This window comes from Pteropus medius, unplaced genomic scaffold, assembly GCF_902729225.1.
Source record: "Pteropus medius unplaced genomic scaffold, Ma_sr-lr_union100, whole genome shotgun sequence".
Classification (NCBI taxonomy): Eukaryota; Metazoa; Chordata; class Mammalia; order Chiroptera; family Pteropodidae; genus Pteropus; species Pteropus medius.
Window position 1 is genome coordinate 3,213,689 of NW_024351731.1, and position 14,796 is coordinate 3,228,484.

General features: G+C 46.0%; 1 protein-coding gene and 1 non-coding gene across 2 annotated transcripts in view; one reads left to right on the forward strand and one right to left on the reverse strand.

Moving 5' to 3' along the window:
- KHDRBS3 (KH RNA binding domain containing, signal transduction associated 3) overlaps positions 1–14,796 on the forward strand; it is a 139,099-nt gene that overhangs the window by 49,184 nt on the left and 75,119 nt on the right. The window contains exons 3-4 of the mRNA XM_039845903.1: positions 7,650–7,766; positions 12,642–12,788. Coding sequence (XP_039701837.1) covers positions 7,650–7,766; positions 12,642–12,788 — 264 coding nt within the window. The remainder of the gene's footprint in view (positions 1–7,649; positions 7,767–12,641; positions 12,789–14,796) is intronic.
- Positions 12,447–12,565, reverse strand: LOC120588899 (5S ribosomal RNA). The gene has a single exon (XR_005649341.1). It is a non-coding gene; the product is annotated as a 5S ribosomal RNA (ribosomal RNA).

Sequence of the window (14,796 nt, forward strand, 5' to 3'; positions counted from 1 at the left end):
GGCCAACCGGGCCTTTTCCTGTGTTCCTTATGACAGGACGTGCACCCGGGTGCCCACGGCTGAAACCAGGGTGTCATTTTTGTCCGTTGGCTTCTCCTTCATTTACCTTCTCCCCTCTAGTCTTCAAATACCGTGACTTATGTGTTTTATTCTTTCTGTTCCTGCCTCGTCATCCATCTCTATCGCTCTTGTCACCGCCACCCCTTCACGTAGGCGACCGTCTTTCGTCACCCGGTCCAGTCTACTGTAGTCGCCTCTCATCTGGATCGAGTTTCCGCCTTCGGTGTCAGACCCTCCACTCCGTTCTCCACATCTGCAGCCAGACTGTTGCAGCCCAGGATTTTCTGGAATAACAGTTCAGACTCACTTGTGTCTGGGCTCTGTTGCTTGTGTTATTCGTTTTGCCATCCACCCCACCCCCACTGCTCCAGAATATGATTCAACCTCGAGCAAACAGAGATAGAAAGTACATAAGTTAGATCATTTTAGATTGTTTATTAAATCTGTACGCCTGTGTGTATTTATTTTGTCCATATCATCTCATCGATTTTTAGAGTTGCTAATATCTCAATAAATTGGTCTGTTTACCATTTAGAAGTAGGTACTACATTAAATTACAATCAATGGAGCAACACCTAATAATCCCGCCACTGCTAATGATACTTAGTGATTTGTGGTCGGCGACTTAATAAATTTAAATGATGGTCTTTTATCTGTAGTTTTAATATGTCGCAATAATTTCTGCAGCAAAGAAAATCAATAAAAACTATGTTGACTAGTGCCATTTGATTTGGAGTAAAATAAACTTCAATTCCACAGTATTTATTGAGAAGCCTTTATGTAGGAAAACGATGAATCCAATCTGGGTCTCAAGGACTCTCAAGAGGTTTATAATCCAGCAGGAGAAACAGTAGATTTCACGAAATCATACAGAGCAACTGATGACTGAATTAACTCAAGACATGGAAGGGCTCCATGTGGAACTCAGGGTGTGAGGGGGGTTATTTCTGGGGAAAGGATCATTGGGGAGTTACATCTGGTCCTTAAGAACAAGTCCAGGCCTCAAGCAAGCAGAGATTGGGGGAAATGATATACTTAAGGGGAATGGTGGATTGTAGCGTTTATCGAGTGGCGAGAACTCATCTGGAGAGTCACCCGTGCCACATTTGGGCATTAGAATTTTATACAGCCCGTCAGAAGCTCTGAAAGGTTTATGACGGAGATAAACAAACATTAGAATATATAAGAGAAAGTATTCTGCATTATAAAAGATCTCGTAATTTTCGTAAGTGCTTTTAAAATTTAAGAACGATTGATTTAAATGATTTTTTTGGAATGACTTTTATTCCTGGGACATTCAGCTTCCCTTGTAAAAGTGATTTGTTATTTTTAGAGGCGATTGTCAGAATCGGGAAGAGTATTGCCTATAACTCAAAGGTTGATTCAGTCACTGACCGGAAACAAGTTTTATATTTCTGAGGAAGTCTCAGTTCTGCTGTCAGCCTTACCACTGCTTGGAATTTGGCGCTTATGACATTGGTTTAATTCTGATGCCATCACTATTCTGAATGACGACTAAAATGTGGATCCATTTAACTAATCACTGTTAGTGGTGAAATTATTGGAACCTAAAATGTCCATAGAGCTAATAAAAGTGGTGATCTGGTCTCTCCTTTCGGTAAAGAAGGGTCCGACAGACCTCTGCATTCTGGCCCTTGGGAATCGGACGAGTGTGGAGATTATAAACTGTTCCTTGACAGTTAAATTCTAGTCTGGAAAGCAACTGCTGAGGGAGTCACTTTCCAAAGAGGGGTATGTGCACAACCGCACATTCGGAGGCCAGGAGAACATGCTAGAACTTCTGTTTGAATGTACACGTGGGGGCGTGTGCTCTTCTGTGTGTCGGGCACTGTTCTGAGCACTGTGTGTATATTAACTTATATAACCTTCGTGACTTGAGGAGGAGGGGCCTGGTTATCTCCTGCTCACACATTTGAAAAACTGAAGAACTGAGAAGTCAAGTAAGTAGCTTGCTTAAGGGTTTTGTAGTTCCTGAGTCACGGGCATTTGAATCCCAGAAATCTGGCTCTACAGCCAATGCTCCTGTTCAAGAAATTAAACTTTACTAATTTTTAGTGCGTGGAGTCACGTTAGCGCTGTTGCATGCCTCATCCAAGTGCCATACGGTCGTGGCACGTGGAGACTGTGTCCTGGAGGAAAGGGGAGGGCCAGCTGCAGGTTTTAATGACCCTTTTGCTTTCATTATATTGGGGCTCATAGCTATTGGACATGCCTGCTTGTGGATTCATGGATTCACGGATTACGTTACCTGCTTTTAGTTAAACTTACCTTTCTTTAAATGGGCAAAGATTTCCGCTAAAAAAGCTGTGAATCGAAACTCTGCTAAAGATACAATCGACTGAGCAAGAACATGACGGAGCTGCCCCATGTTCTCTGCCCAGTCCAGGCTCAGCCTCGTAACAAGTCAAAGGTGACTGTGACCGGTCGGACATGACGAGAAGAGTAATCTTCCCAAATTGGAACTGTTTCTCTACATCTGGTGTTGTTAATGATGAATTTCTTCCCCTAAGTAAATACTGAAATATTAACCAATGATTGAACAGGTATAGGATTTTAAAACAAATTTACACATGCACATACAAACACACAGATGCACAAACACATGCACACATGGTTTTTGTGTGTGTGTATGTATGTATGCATATGGCGTGAGCGAGGGCTAGCGTGTGGGGATGATTTCTTGCTTGCTAATTTAAGGTCCTGGAACTTCGGCGGTCAAATCCTCGGGGAATGGTGCTGTTTGACGTCACCGCGGGAGGCCCCAGGGGCCCTGCTGCCCTTGGCCTCCTTCCTTTCTCGGTTTCTTAATGCACAATTTATCCCGCATCCAGATTTTTAAAAAAATTCTTTTCTCATCTCTTTTGTTTCTCACATCCCTTTCCAGCCCCATCTCTGCAGCAATAAATTTTCATTGTTTATCTAATATGGAACCCCATTATTTTACGGTCTTTCTCAGATGTCTTTTTAAGCGTTTTTAATAAACATTTAGATTTTCTAAGGCGTTCATTCCAACATGCTGTCGGCCGATTAGGACCTAGAGATCAGAGATCTGCTCCCTTCATCTGTGCCCGTGTGGTGTATCCTAGGCTTTGTTTTAATTAACATCTTCGATAGCGAGTGCTATGTTTTGGTCATTCGTTTCGGTCAGCATTCATCACTCACTTTTCAACGCATGGAACATTGTTTACCTATTAGAAGCTAGGTGCTGTTTTAGGCGGTTGCTGGGGTGCAAGGCCAGATAAGCCAGAGTCTCTGCCCTCAGATCCCTAAGCAACCCCCCAACACCCCCTGAGGGGAAAGAAGCTAGGTAGATAGGTAAGCAGGACTGGAAAAGATCATGATGTTTGAGGCTATTAAAACTTAACTTTTGAGAAATGGCTACTTGTCGTTTATACCTGGAAGAGCGTGTTATATGGTGCTCTTCCCGTGACCACCTGTTTGTCCTTTCATGCCCTGCAGGGTGCCCTTCCCTCTGTCCCAGTGTGTCCTGTCCCTGCAGCTCCCTTTAACTGAGACCATGCGGCAGAGCTGGCAAGATGCTGGGCCCGCGCTTCAAGGAGGAGTGACAGTTTCTGCTTTTCTGATCTTGGAAGCCATGCAAAAACCCTGCCACCCCGAGGCCACCAGGGCAAGTGGAAGCCCAGGATGCAGGTGCAGGGGAGTCAGTAAAACCAGCAAGAACATGGGTCCCTGGCTGACAGCCACCCCCAGCTTAAGAGACATGGGACGTGTGCTCAGATCGCTAAATTGTGAGCAAGTAAATGGTTATTGTTCACCTGAAGTTTTGAGTCAGTTTGTTTTGTGCCATAGATAACCTAGCGGCATTCAAGCTTAATTACACAGTCCCTGATTTTCTAATTGCCCAGTCGGGTGGGGCTGTGTGAAAATGATGCAACCTGCTAGGGCTGCAGGCTAGGGTTTTAGGGTTTGCGGGGGGTGGGTGATGAGAGCGAGGAGGAACCACAATGGACCACAGGGAATTCCTTTCAGCAAGTATGAGATTTATCCTAGGATTTGATTTTGTCTATGAAACCGTAAAGGGCATTTAAAGAAAAAGAAGTAATATAAAAGGAACATTAAACAGTTGGCGTGATAACGAAGGAGGCCGTAACCTTCTGAGTGTATCTGTCATGGCGAGCGGGAGGGGACGCTACCAGCACAGAGACTTACTGTTTTGAAATTCTTTCCTTCTTGTGCCCAAGCGTGCGTTATATTTTATGGCACCGCTGATACAGCTCTGCACAGTAGACAGGACAGCAGCTTCCTGGGCCCAGAGGGTCATTAATTGATTCTTTTGCTTTTGTCGATTCAGATTTTTTTTTTCCGGAGTATTACTGTGCGCCAGGAGGTATGTTAAGAAGGGCGAAGGGGATTAAGGTGAGATTTCAGAGCTGAGTATTAACATTTCTTCTCAGGAACCCAACATGAAAGAAAACGGATTCAAACACGGTTTGCGAGAAGAAGAAGAGAAATCAGGAGGACAGAGCGGGTCGAGGGAGGTGCCAGGACAAGCCCAGCGGGCCCGTTAGGCTGATGACAAGGGACTGGCCTGTGTGAGCTCAGACTCTGGACGATGGCCCGTGCGGCCCAGGGGGACGAGTCTCTGTGTCTCCGACCTGCCTCTTATTCCCCGCCGTGTGTGTCACTCTGCTCCAGCCTGGCTGGCCAGCTGCTTGTTTCTCAGAAGCCCCTTAGCGCCTGGGGCTTTTGCACTTAACTGCTCACGGTGCAGGAAATTACCTGTTCCCAGACCCTTGCAGGGGACGCAGCTCAGGCGCGACCACCACAGGGAGGCCAGCCCGGCCCGCAGGCGCCCACGCCCTCCGCGAACGCCCACCCTTGCTCTCCATCGTCCTCCGCGTCCTCCCCTTCCGGCCCCCTCACTGGACGCTTGCTGCCGGTGAACAAGCATTGCCCTTGCGTGTGTGTTTTACGTGTGTGTCATCGGCACTTATCCCGAGACCGTGCACCTCCGTCGGCACAGCGTCGCCGGCTTCTGTCCCCCGCCTGGCCCCAGGTAGCTGTTGCACCCCACGCTGTGGTGGCGGGAGCCCTTGCTGAGGCTTTGTTGATGTCGTTAATATTTTTAAAGAGGAAGCAAAGCGGTTTTGTTGCCCTCCTCCCGCAGATTCAAGCTTTTGTTCTAGGGGAGACAGGGCGGGACACAGATGGGGGCAGATGGCAGATGTCGGCAGCGGCTGCTCCCTGTCCCCCGGCCCCCGCCTCGCACCGGGGGGGCAGCGGTCTCAGGATTCTTCCTGGCTGTCTTCCCTGTGAGCACCTGGGGGTGGGGGAGGCGTGTTGGCGTCCCCTCTCCTGACTCTGGGGCCTCCCGCATTGCACCCTGTGCTGGACAGCGCCTGACGGGCACGCAGCCTGGCCCCCCAGCAGGCGCTGGTCCCCCAGGCGTGCGCCTGGCGTGGGCCCTGGGACTGCGACATGCCTTAACTTGCATTCCATCCAGCCTTCTTTTTGTTTTAAGAGCGAGTGTGACGTTTTTTTCTAGCCGAGTCTGAGCTGAAATGGGTGGTTCTTTGGAACACGGCAGTTTGGAGGAGATGAAATAAGTCCAGAAGGGTAAAATTGAAAGCAGGAGAATGTGGTAAGGCCAGAGAGGTAGGTGGCCAGGGCCTGGTCCAGAGCGGGCCTTCCCCAGCAGGGTTGTTGGAAGATGGTCGGACAGCTGCATTTTAAACAGATGTTCCAAGGCCAGCTTTGTTTCAGGACCTGTGTGCTGGCCACAGGAGGTAGACGTGGATTCAGAGGAAGGGGCTGTGTGTGGTGGGCTTGGTGAGCGATGAGGGTGGCTTGGACTCGGCTAGTTGCGCTGGGGCTACAGAAAAATAGACAAGTCTAAGAGATCTTAGGAGCTAGAACTGTGAAGACGTAACTAACTCATTGAACATTTATTAAATGCCCTCCCTGCACAAGCGTCGGAGCAGTGAATGTAAAAGGCCTGGTCGCTGCCCCACGGAGTGAGTGCCAGGTGTCTGGCTTGAGTCCCTGCGTGGGTGGCGGTGCCATTTGCTGGTCTAAGGTGCTCTGGAAGAATCACGTGGTGGCAGAGGTTACAAGTTCAGTTTCAGTGTGAGTCCGAGGTTAGTGAAACAGCTCTTTGTGAGACTAATCAGCTCTTTGGTGAGCACCCAATTAAGAGAAGCGTTTTAATGGAGACAGTGACATGTTCTGGATGCTTAGTTGTTTATGAAATGACAGCTTAACTGTAATTGTTCCCCAAGGAACAGTGTCATGACACAAATATAGTTTAGATCAATTACAGCTAGTTCAGAAAGGCACTTGGCTTTACCAACAAAGGACATAATTATCAGATCTTATACATTATGCAGTGAAACTCAAATGTTCTTATTTTGTGTTGGTTTTCTATCTTCATAATCATTTGAAAGTTTTCTGTTTACAATTGGAACATTTGTAATGTAATAATTGGCATTGGAGTAAAAATTAATGATCTTACAAATAACACCTTCACCTTCTATGCAAATCTCTGCACAAATGAGATGATTCATAAAAATGAAAATGAAAATGTATTAAGTTCTTGCTCTCTGTCTTGCACATACAGTTATCAAATCAAGAACAAATTGTGACTTAAGTAAGAGAGACTTTATTTGAAAGGGTTATTGTGAGAGCAGGGACAGTAGTTCTTGTCACGGGCCGGAGGCTCTGAGCGTGCGATCTCGAGGTGTCTCGGCAGGGGGACAGCCAAGGGCTTTTATGGGGAGCCGTGACCGAGGCCAGGTGGACGTGGGGAAGTGAGGGGAGTGGGTAGAGATGGCATGACGGGACGGCGGGCCCGAGAATGGTTCACCCTGAGGCTGGTCCCTGGGACACAGCGGGGGTAGCGCTTTCTGGAGAGCTGTGTGCCCGCTCAGCTTGCGGGTGAGTCACTGCCCACGAAAGGGGACACTTAGCTAAAGTTTGATCAAGTCAGGCTAAGGGGCACTCTCTGATTGATCGATTGTTAGGGACGAATAGGTCAGCTGATTATGGAGCAAAGAGTGGGAATTTGGAGGCCTCCGTCTGACCTCGTGGTGGGTCAACAAGGGGGTCATCCGTGCGCGCAGGTCTCACCTCAGCCCCGTGGGGGAGGTCGGTTCTTTGCAGCCACCGAGTGAGAGTGAGCTCAGCTAGGTCAGGGCACTCGCTGGCCGACTGGCCAGGACTTAAGAGCTGACCAGGTAGGACCCCCACGCTCCACGAAGGCCGGTCACGTGCATCAGTTTTCCTCACCTGCGTTCTGATCCTGGCACTGTTCGTGGTTGATACCGAAAGGTGTGTGGGGCTGTCAGGGAAGCTAACTGCATTTGCCGTTTGTGAAACAGCCATCCCGGAAGTGACCGGTACAGAGAAATATATTGAATCTTTTTCATGTCACGATTTTTAGCCCTGTTTTATGTGGTTTGCGGAAAAAGCGTGACTCATGTAGCAGGAGCTTCAATATTTGTCATTAATCAGTGATGTGTATTGATTAATCCAGTGTTTCCTAACATTCAAGATCAAGAAGTTACTTTCAGATGTGAATGTTACAAATCCAGTTTGTTTGTTTTTCCCAGTTCAACTTCGTGGGGAAGCTTTTGGGTCCACGTGGCAATTCTCTGAAGCGTTTACAAGAAGAAACCTTGACAAAAATGTCCATCCTTGGGAAAGGTTCCATGAGGGACAAGGCAAAGGTAATGTTCATCGTAGACAGTGGCTGCTTTTTTGGTTGTTGTGTAGATCACCTGTCTGTCATACCAGTACACGTTACGTGAACGCTGACTAGAGTCTCAAGTGAGATTATGTGAAAATATTATATAGGGAGATGTATTGATGATGCCGTTTAGAAAATTGAGTCACTCTGGCCAAGTTCAGAATACGTAGTATCGTAGACCTGCATCTATAATTGTTATCGTCATTTATAAGATAAAACAGTAGTACCTCAGGTTTTGATTCTAGAAGCAGCTCGGTACCTTGTAGAGAGTTCGGTGACATTGAAATTCTCATGCAGAGAGATGAAACTTGCCTGCAGCCAGTGTCACCGTCACCGTCATCATTCTAGAGTAGTTCCTCGGGGTCTTTCTCTAGGCCGGTGTTTCACGTAGTTGAATTGATCAAGTAGATACTTGCGTTTGCCCTTTTTGCCCTTCATTCCATGTCCTATGTATTTTATCAAGTTAAAATTGATTTTAAATGTTTTAATAATGGCTCACACAGAGTCGTTCTACTTGGACGTGTTCACATGAACTGCTTCCTTTTTTAATAAGCGGAAGTTACTGAGTTATTTTTATTGGTCGCTTTCTTAAATATACCAATTCTGAAAGAAGTTTTCACGTTTCCTAGTGCGCTGTCACTGAGCTGTTCTGTTATCGCTCTGCTGCTTTTTCACTGTTAAAAGATTTATATTACTAGGAACCAAATCTGCATTTAGTGGTCACCGACCATGAAATGTTGAGCAGTGAGTGTGTCAGATGAGAAAGTTGTTTAGACAAAATCCAGCCCTCTCACAAAAAGTTCATCTAAAGAACAGCTTTCATAATAAAATAGCCACCCTTTGTTTATCGAACCGCCACTATGACTCAGGCATGGTGTGAGACGTTTACACGCATTAATCCATGTTATCCCTGGAAAAATGATGGAGGATAAACGTACACACGTGTGTGTGTGTACACACTTAAATTTTACCTGTAAGAAAACTGAGATTCAGAGAACCTGAGCGTATTATCTGGGTTAATCAGGGAGGCTCATTGTATTATTTAAAACATGGCTCTGTATCAGACTCATGTGGGATATTGTTTAAAAATACATATTCCCAGGCCCCCACCTGTTTAGAGTGGAGCGTTAAGCTGAATTTTCAGTAGGTATGTGGAATGAGTCTGATTCTCAGCCGGGTTAGTTACCCACTCACTAGGCGTTTCTGTCCCTAAGGACGTTCTGTGGCTCTGTCCCATCTGTTCTGAGGGTGGGGGAAAACGAAACCTTACATTGGTCAGTTGGTCAGAAATCATGTGTCTTACGAGAGAGCGCCCCACCCTCGCCAGTATCTCAATTAAGTCTTCAGTAAGGCCATCGTAATGAGGTCCCTGACGTGACCAGTGAAACCCGCTGACATTGTGCCACTTATTTGTTGTTCATGGAGTTCCTCGGCCAGTAGCAGTGTCTCATGGCATTCGGTGGCGGTGACCAGGCCACCCACAGATAGTATTACAAGAAGAGGGGAGTGGAGGAGGCAAGTCTTTATCTGGATTATATGCCCAAGTAACGGCCAGTGCCCGGCCGTCCGAATGAAGAGAAGGAACTGAGCATTATCAGCTCTCTGTCAGGGGCTCAGCAGTCCTTCTAGATCATGTTGTTTCAAGGGCGGGAGGCGGTTCTCCACCGTTGGCATGCCGACACACGGCAGTGGCGATAGCCACTCATCCGTTTCGAGGGGTGTCCGTTGTGAAGTCATGCATAGCCCCTCTCCCCGTCACCACGGGCACTCTGTTGACGCGTCCCTTGAGTAGCATAGGAGGCTGCGTATTGAAGTGCTTTGGTGTCTGCTGTAATTGGTCCCCTCGGCTACCTGGTCACTGGATGCCTGCTCCGCATTGCCTGTGGAGTTCGTTCTTACACAGCTGGGCCTCTTCCCCAGACCGCTCACCACCCACTCCCTGATGTCTCTTTTCTGTGTCCTTGACCTCATGAGACAGAGGATCGATGTGGGGATTCTGCAAGTGACGGATCATTTATATCCCATCAGGACAACTGGAAACTGGGGCAGAGCGTTCCCTGGGGGTTTACGGTCCAGTGAGCCCACTGACCCTGGACGAGGACTCGGAGTCCTTCGATCTTTGACCCCATGCGCCCCGCTCTCCTGTGGGCGCTGCTGGTGTCCCGTCTGCTATCCTGAGATCAGATCCTCGCTGCCTGAACTCCTGAATACTGAGTTCACGTGGTCCTCTTTACTAGTTTCATTAAGTCTACAGAAATTCTTCGTTTAATAACATATTTATTTCTAAAGAGATTCCATTACTTCGTATTAAAATCTCATTCTTTTAGATTTTCAGAGTGTTCACTATTTAAATTCTAATGGGAACATAATTCATTTTCTTCTTGTGTTCGCTACTTTGATGACATTGTGGTACAAATTACTGACATGTGCTAGCTGGTTATGGAGCATGGTAATCGCTATAACGCCGTGGTCTTTGGAGCCCTCTGTTTGCGCCAAACGGCATGCTGGGTGTTCTGCCCATGTCATCTATGTGCTAGAGTAATAGAATGATTAATATTAGAATTGGGTAATAATAATGATCATGATCGTAATAATTGCTACTTTTCATCATTTATTGAGTGCTTATTATGTGCTAGGCATATTCTAAAGACTTTCTGTCTTTAGACACAAAACTCCTTTATTATCACAATTCCTTTATTACTAATCACTCTTAATTACTGTTATAATAACTGCTTTATTACTACAACAGCCCTATGAGCAATAGATATTGCACTGTTCTCACCATTTAAAATCACCCCTTCAAAATGAGGATAAAGTAACCTGCTTAGAGTTACACAGTATAGATTGGATTTGGGATTTGAATGCAAGAACGTCGAAGTCTGGGTTCCTCCCCAGACACCACATTGCCTCTTCTCATTAACCATGAAACCGTCTGGTGAGAGCTACTTACGCAGTGGGCTGTGATTATGCTAAGAACCGCACCCCCATCCCACCCCCCCGCCCCATCCCATCTTAAGTCTGTGATAGAAATGAAATGGCTTGACTGTGAATCGACAATTATAATCTCATTAAAATTATTATTTTGGTACGTATCAGAAAAAGGTAAGGAGTGGTTATTTTAGTACTGTGCATAGAATCCAGTGATTAAAGCTTCAGCTCTAAAAGGCAGAGTATCAGACCGAATGATTGAAAATGTTCTGATTAGAACAATAAATAGTCTATTTTTGGTGTAAAAGGGTAGTACTTTCTATACTCAAGACAAATTTCAGAGAAACTATATAGGATATTATGGTAGCTTATATCTGTTCTTTCTTCACATAGTTTTCTTTCAATTTCTAACTTTCCGTAAATGTGAAGGAAACCAGCATTTATTGAGTGCCTACTGAGTGTAAGGCGACATATTAGGCAGTATAAACACTTTTTATTTTGCTTGGCTTCTACATAAAGCTGGTCCTTTTTTCAATGACCCTACGTTAATTCACACCAAACTGATTTTGCAAGTTAGATGTTTGATTGCATATAACCTGCCTACACTCACCAGCCTAACTAAGATTCAGGTGTATCTGACTCTGAATCCTGTGCCTTTTCCATGTTGATATCTCTTTTCTTTGTAAGAATTCAGATTAGTTAAGTCACAAAAGTTACAGCTGAAGAGTGAAGTCGAGGGTGTTTGTGCCTCCTTGGCCTCCTGGCTCGTGGCAGAATTAAACAATAATGTCGCCGGGAGTTCCTGGGTCCTCTCTCTCTCGTGGGATAGGTTTTTGGGGGGATGCTGGCAAGGCGTTCTACCTATTGGACGTCGCTTTAGATGTACGTTCCTCCTGATCTGAATCTGTCTGTCTGATTTTAACGTTGGAAACAAAGACTGTTCAGAAACCCGGATTCTGTGATCGCCATCCTGATGGAGGTTAGTTACAAAAAGATGACGGAGCAAAATCAGTAGGCCCTTAATTATCTGTTTTTTCAAATCTCCTAGTTTCCCCCGAGTTTCATTGTACAAACAACAAAAAAAGTGTAAAAAATGTTAATCATATTTATATAAAAATCGCATTACAAAATCTTTCATTTATCTTATTCACTGTTTTATCCTCACATAGAATATAGTGCCTGGCCTGTAGAAATGCTTTTCGAATCATGTATGAATAAGCAAATGGACATAGAAGTGAATCAATATTATTTAGGCATTCATTCCGTAAATACTTGTTGAGCATCTGCCTCAGGCCGAGCATCTTTCTAGACAGACAGAGAGCAGCACCGAGTGAGACAGGCATGGTTTGCGCTCCATGGTGATCACCTTCAGTGAGAGAAATCAGAAAACGGGCAAGTAGTAAATAAGGTCCCTTAGCTGTCGTAGACAGTGGTAAATATTCCGGAACGGCATCGCAGGCACGCAAGGTGACCAGTGCAGAAGTGAGCTCGGTTGCTTGGGCAGCTGGAGAATCACAAAGGAGGCTGGTGCAGCGCCCGCAGGGGGACCCCAGAGAGCAGCGGAGCCAGGGTGAGGGGCAGAGGGCAAGTGGCCAGACTGCCAGGCCGGAGGCGAGAGTGGAGACTTAACTAGGTGGTGTTCACTCTTGAGTGAATCTCCTGCGACAACCATGCGCCAGATGGGCTCTGGGTAGTTTTTTGTTTGTTCGTTTGTTTGTTTTTCGTTTTTTAACGCCTACAGCACCTGGTTTTCCTAGGTGGTCTCCCATCCAAGTACTAACCAGGCCCGACCCTGCTTAGCTTCCGAGATCAGATGGGATCGGGCTTGTTCAGGGTGGCATGGCCGTAGACGGGCTCTGGGTAGTTTTTATTTCCTTTTTCCTTTTCTACAATGACACCCTCTTAAACATGACTTTTCTCTCTGCAGGAAGAAGAGTTGAGGAAAAGTGGAGAAGCCAAGTACTTCCACCTGAACGATGACCTCCACGTTCTCATCGAAGTTTTCGCCCCGCCAGCAGAAGCGTATGCCCGGATGGGACATGCTTTGGAAGAAATCAAAAAGTTTCTCATCCCTGTTAGTACAGTTTTTCTCGATCATTGATTTGTAGCTTAGAGTTCTTCCTTTATTTTAATCCTTGATAACTCTTATCAGTGATTGTCGTTTGCCTAGCACTTTGCTAAGGAGCTTCATGTACGTCCTTGCAAGAAGACCTCACAGTGGGCCCTTGAATTCCTTGGCATTGTTCTTTCTTATGTGAGGCGACAGTTTTTAAAAAGATGAAATAATACTGCTAAGGTAACGTGGCTTAGAACGTTGAAGAACACAGTCACTTGTCCAAGTTGTGGGGTTTCAAGTCCGAAACATTTTTGGGACACTAAAATCACTTCACAAATTCATCATTGTCCAACGAACTCATTATTAGCGCCCTCGTGTATTTCTGAAAAGTTAAGTTCTTTTAACTCAGTTAAGTTCTTTTCCCGTGAATCTGTTTTTAACCACACACAATTTTGTGTCACACCTCCTGACACTTTTCAGCAGGGCAGATATTTAGCATTTATGTAGCACGTTTTATTTAGAACGTGCTTTACAAATAATTTATTAATCTTCACACATTTCAAGTAAAATGGTAGAGAACATATTTATAAGCTTATTTTAGATAGGTCGAAATCATGATAGATCCAAATGACTCTTCTGAAGTCACGGTGCCCTAAATAAATTAGAGAGAGAGGCTATGTTTACGGTAAAACCTGGACCCCTAATCCTTAGCCTTTCCTGCTAATCATAGAGCCCTAATCCCCTTCCTCCTGCTTTGCAGCTCTCGCTGACTAATTTCAGCTTCGTTTTTCATTGGTATTCATATTTTTTTTTCTCATTTACAATGTCTTCTGCTACAAGCTTCAAGTCAGTTTTTGCATTCAGTTTTGGAAAAGTAAAGACGAGACAGTGTATTCTAAAAATAAGTTTACTAAAGCTATTTTGTTTTTTTCTAAATTCGGGAAATCATCTCCTCTAAATCTTTTATTCAAACTCAGATGTCCTCCTGTTCCTCCTGCCATCTCTTTCTCCCTCCAGCTAGTCCCTCCTCTCTTCCTCTTTGTGGCCCTGTGACTGGAAGAGGCTGTCTGCCTCTACTGTGTCTGTGATTTACTCACATTCACTCTGGATCCCACAGAAATGGCGTCCGGATTCCCCCTGCTTTTAACAAAACTACTGTTCTTGAAGTTGATGAACGCCTTTCTTGGGTATAAATCTCATGGGGTTACCACCTGGCAGCTTGGCAGACTGTGAATGCCACACTGACTTCCTGTGGCTTTCAGGATGCGGTTACCTGCTCGCCCTTCTCAGGTTCTGGCACCCCTTGTGGTCTGCCTTGTGTAGGCCTTTCTTCTTCTGCCTGCCACTTTATGCTGATGTCCACAGCTCTGTCTGTCCTGAGCCTTCTCTGTGCCCCAGGCGGTCCTGCTTATTGCCGGCCTTTGTATGCAAGTGAATTCTTGCCTAGGTGTTCCCAGCAACCACCTTCAAGCTCAGTAATCCTCTAGAAGATCTCACGGGACTCAGAAAATCTGTTGTACTCTATGATTATGGTTTATCTCAACAAAAGGGTACAAATCAGAATCAGCAAAGAGAAAAGGAGCATGGGTGAAATCCAGGAAGAACCGGGCCCAGGCTTCCCCGTGTCCCTTCCCGTGGAGTCACATGAGGACACGTTTGGTTCTCCCAGCATCCGTGTGTGACAGCTCACCTGGGCCTCAGTGTTGAGGGTTTTCACAGGGGATCACTCACGTAGACATACAGTGCCCGTGAACTTGACCTCAGCCGCTTGTGTCCAGCACCACCACCCCACTTTGCAAGCCGAAACAGAGGGTCCCCACAGATCACATTGCTAGCGCAGACTTAACTGGCCAAACCCAGTGTGCCCTTGAGCCTCAGGCATACAGAGCCGCACACAGCAGGCAGGACCCTCTGGGCTCGGAGGTTTTCTCCTAAGAGTTTGCCCAGGGCCAGCCTTGATCACAGGCCCTCCTCTGCAATGCACAGGGCCCAAGTGACACTTTGCTGTCCACTTCCGTTCCCATAT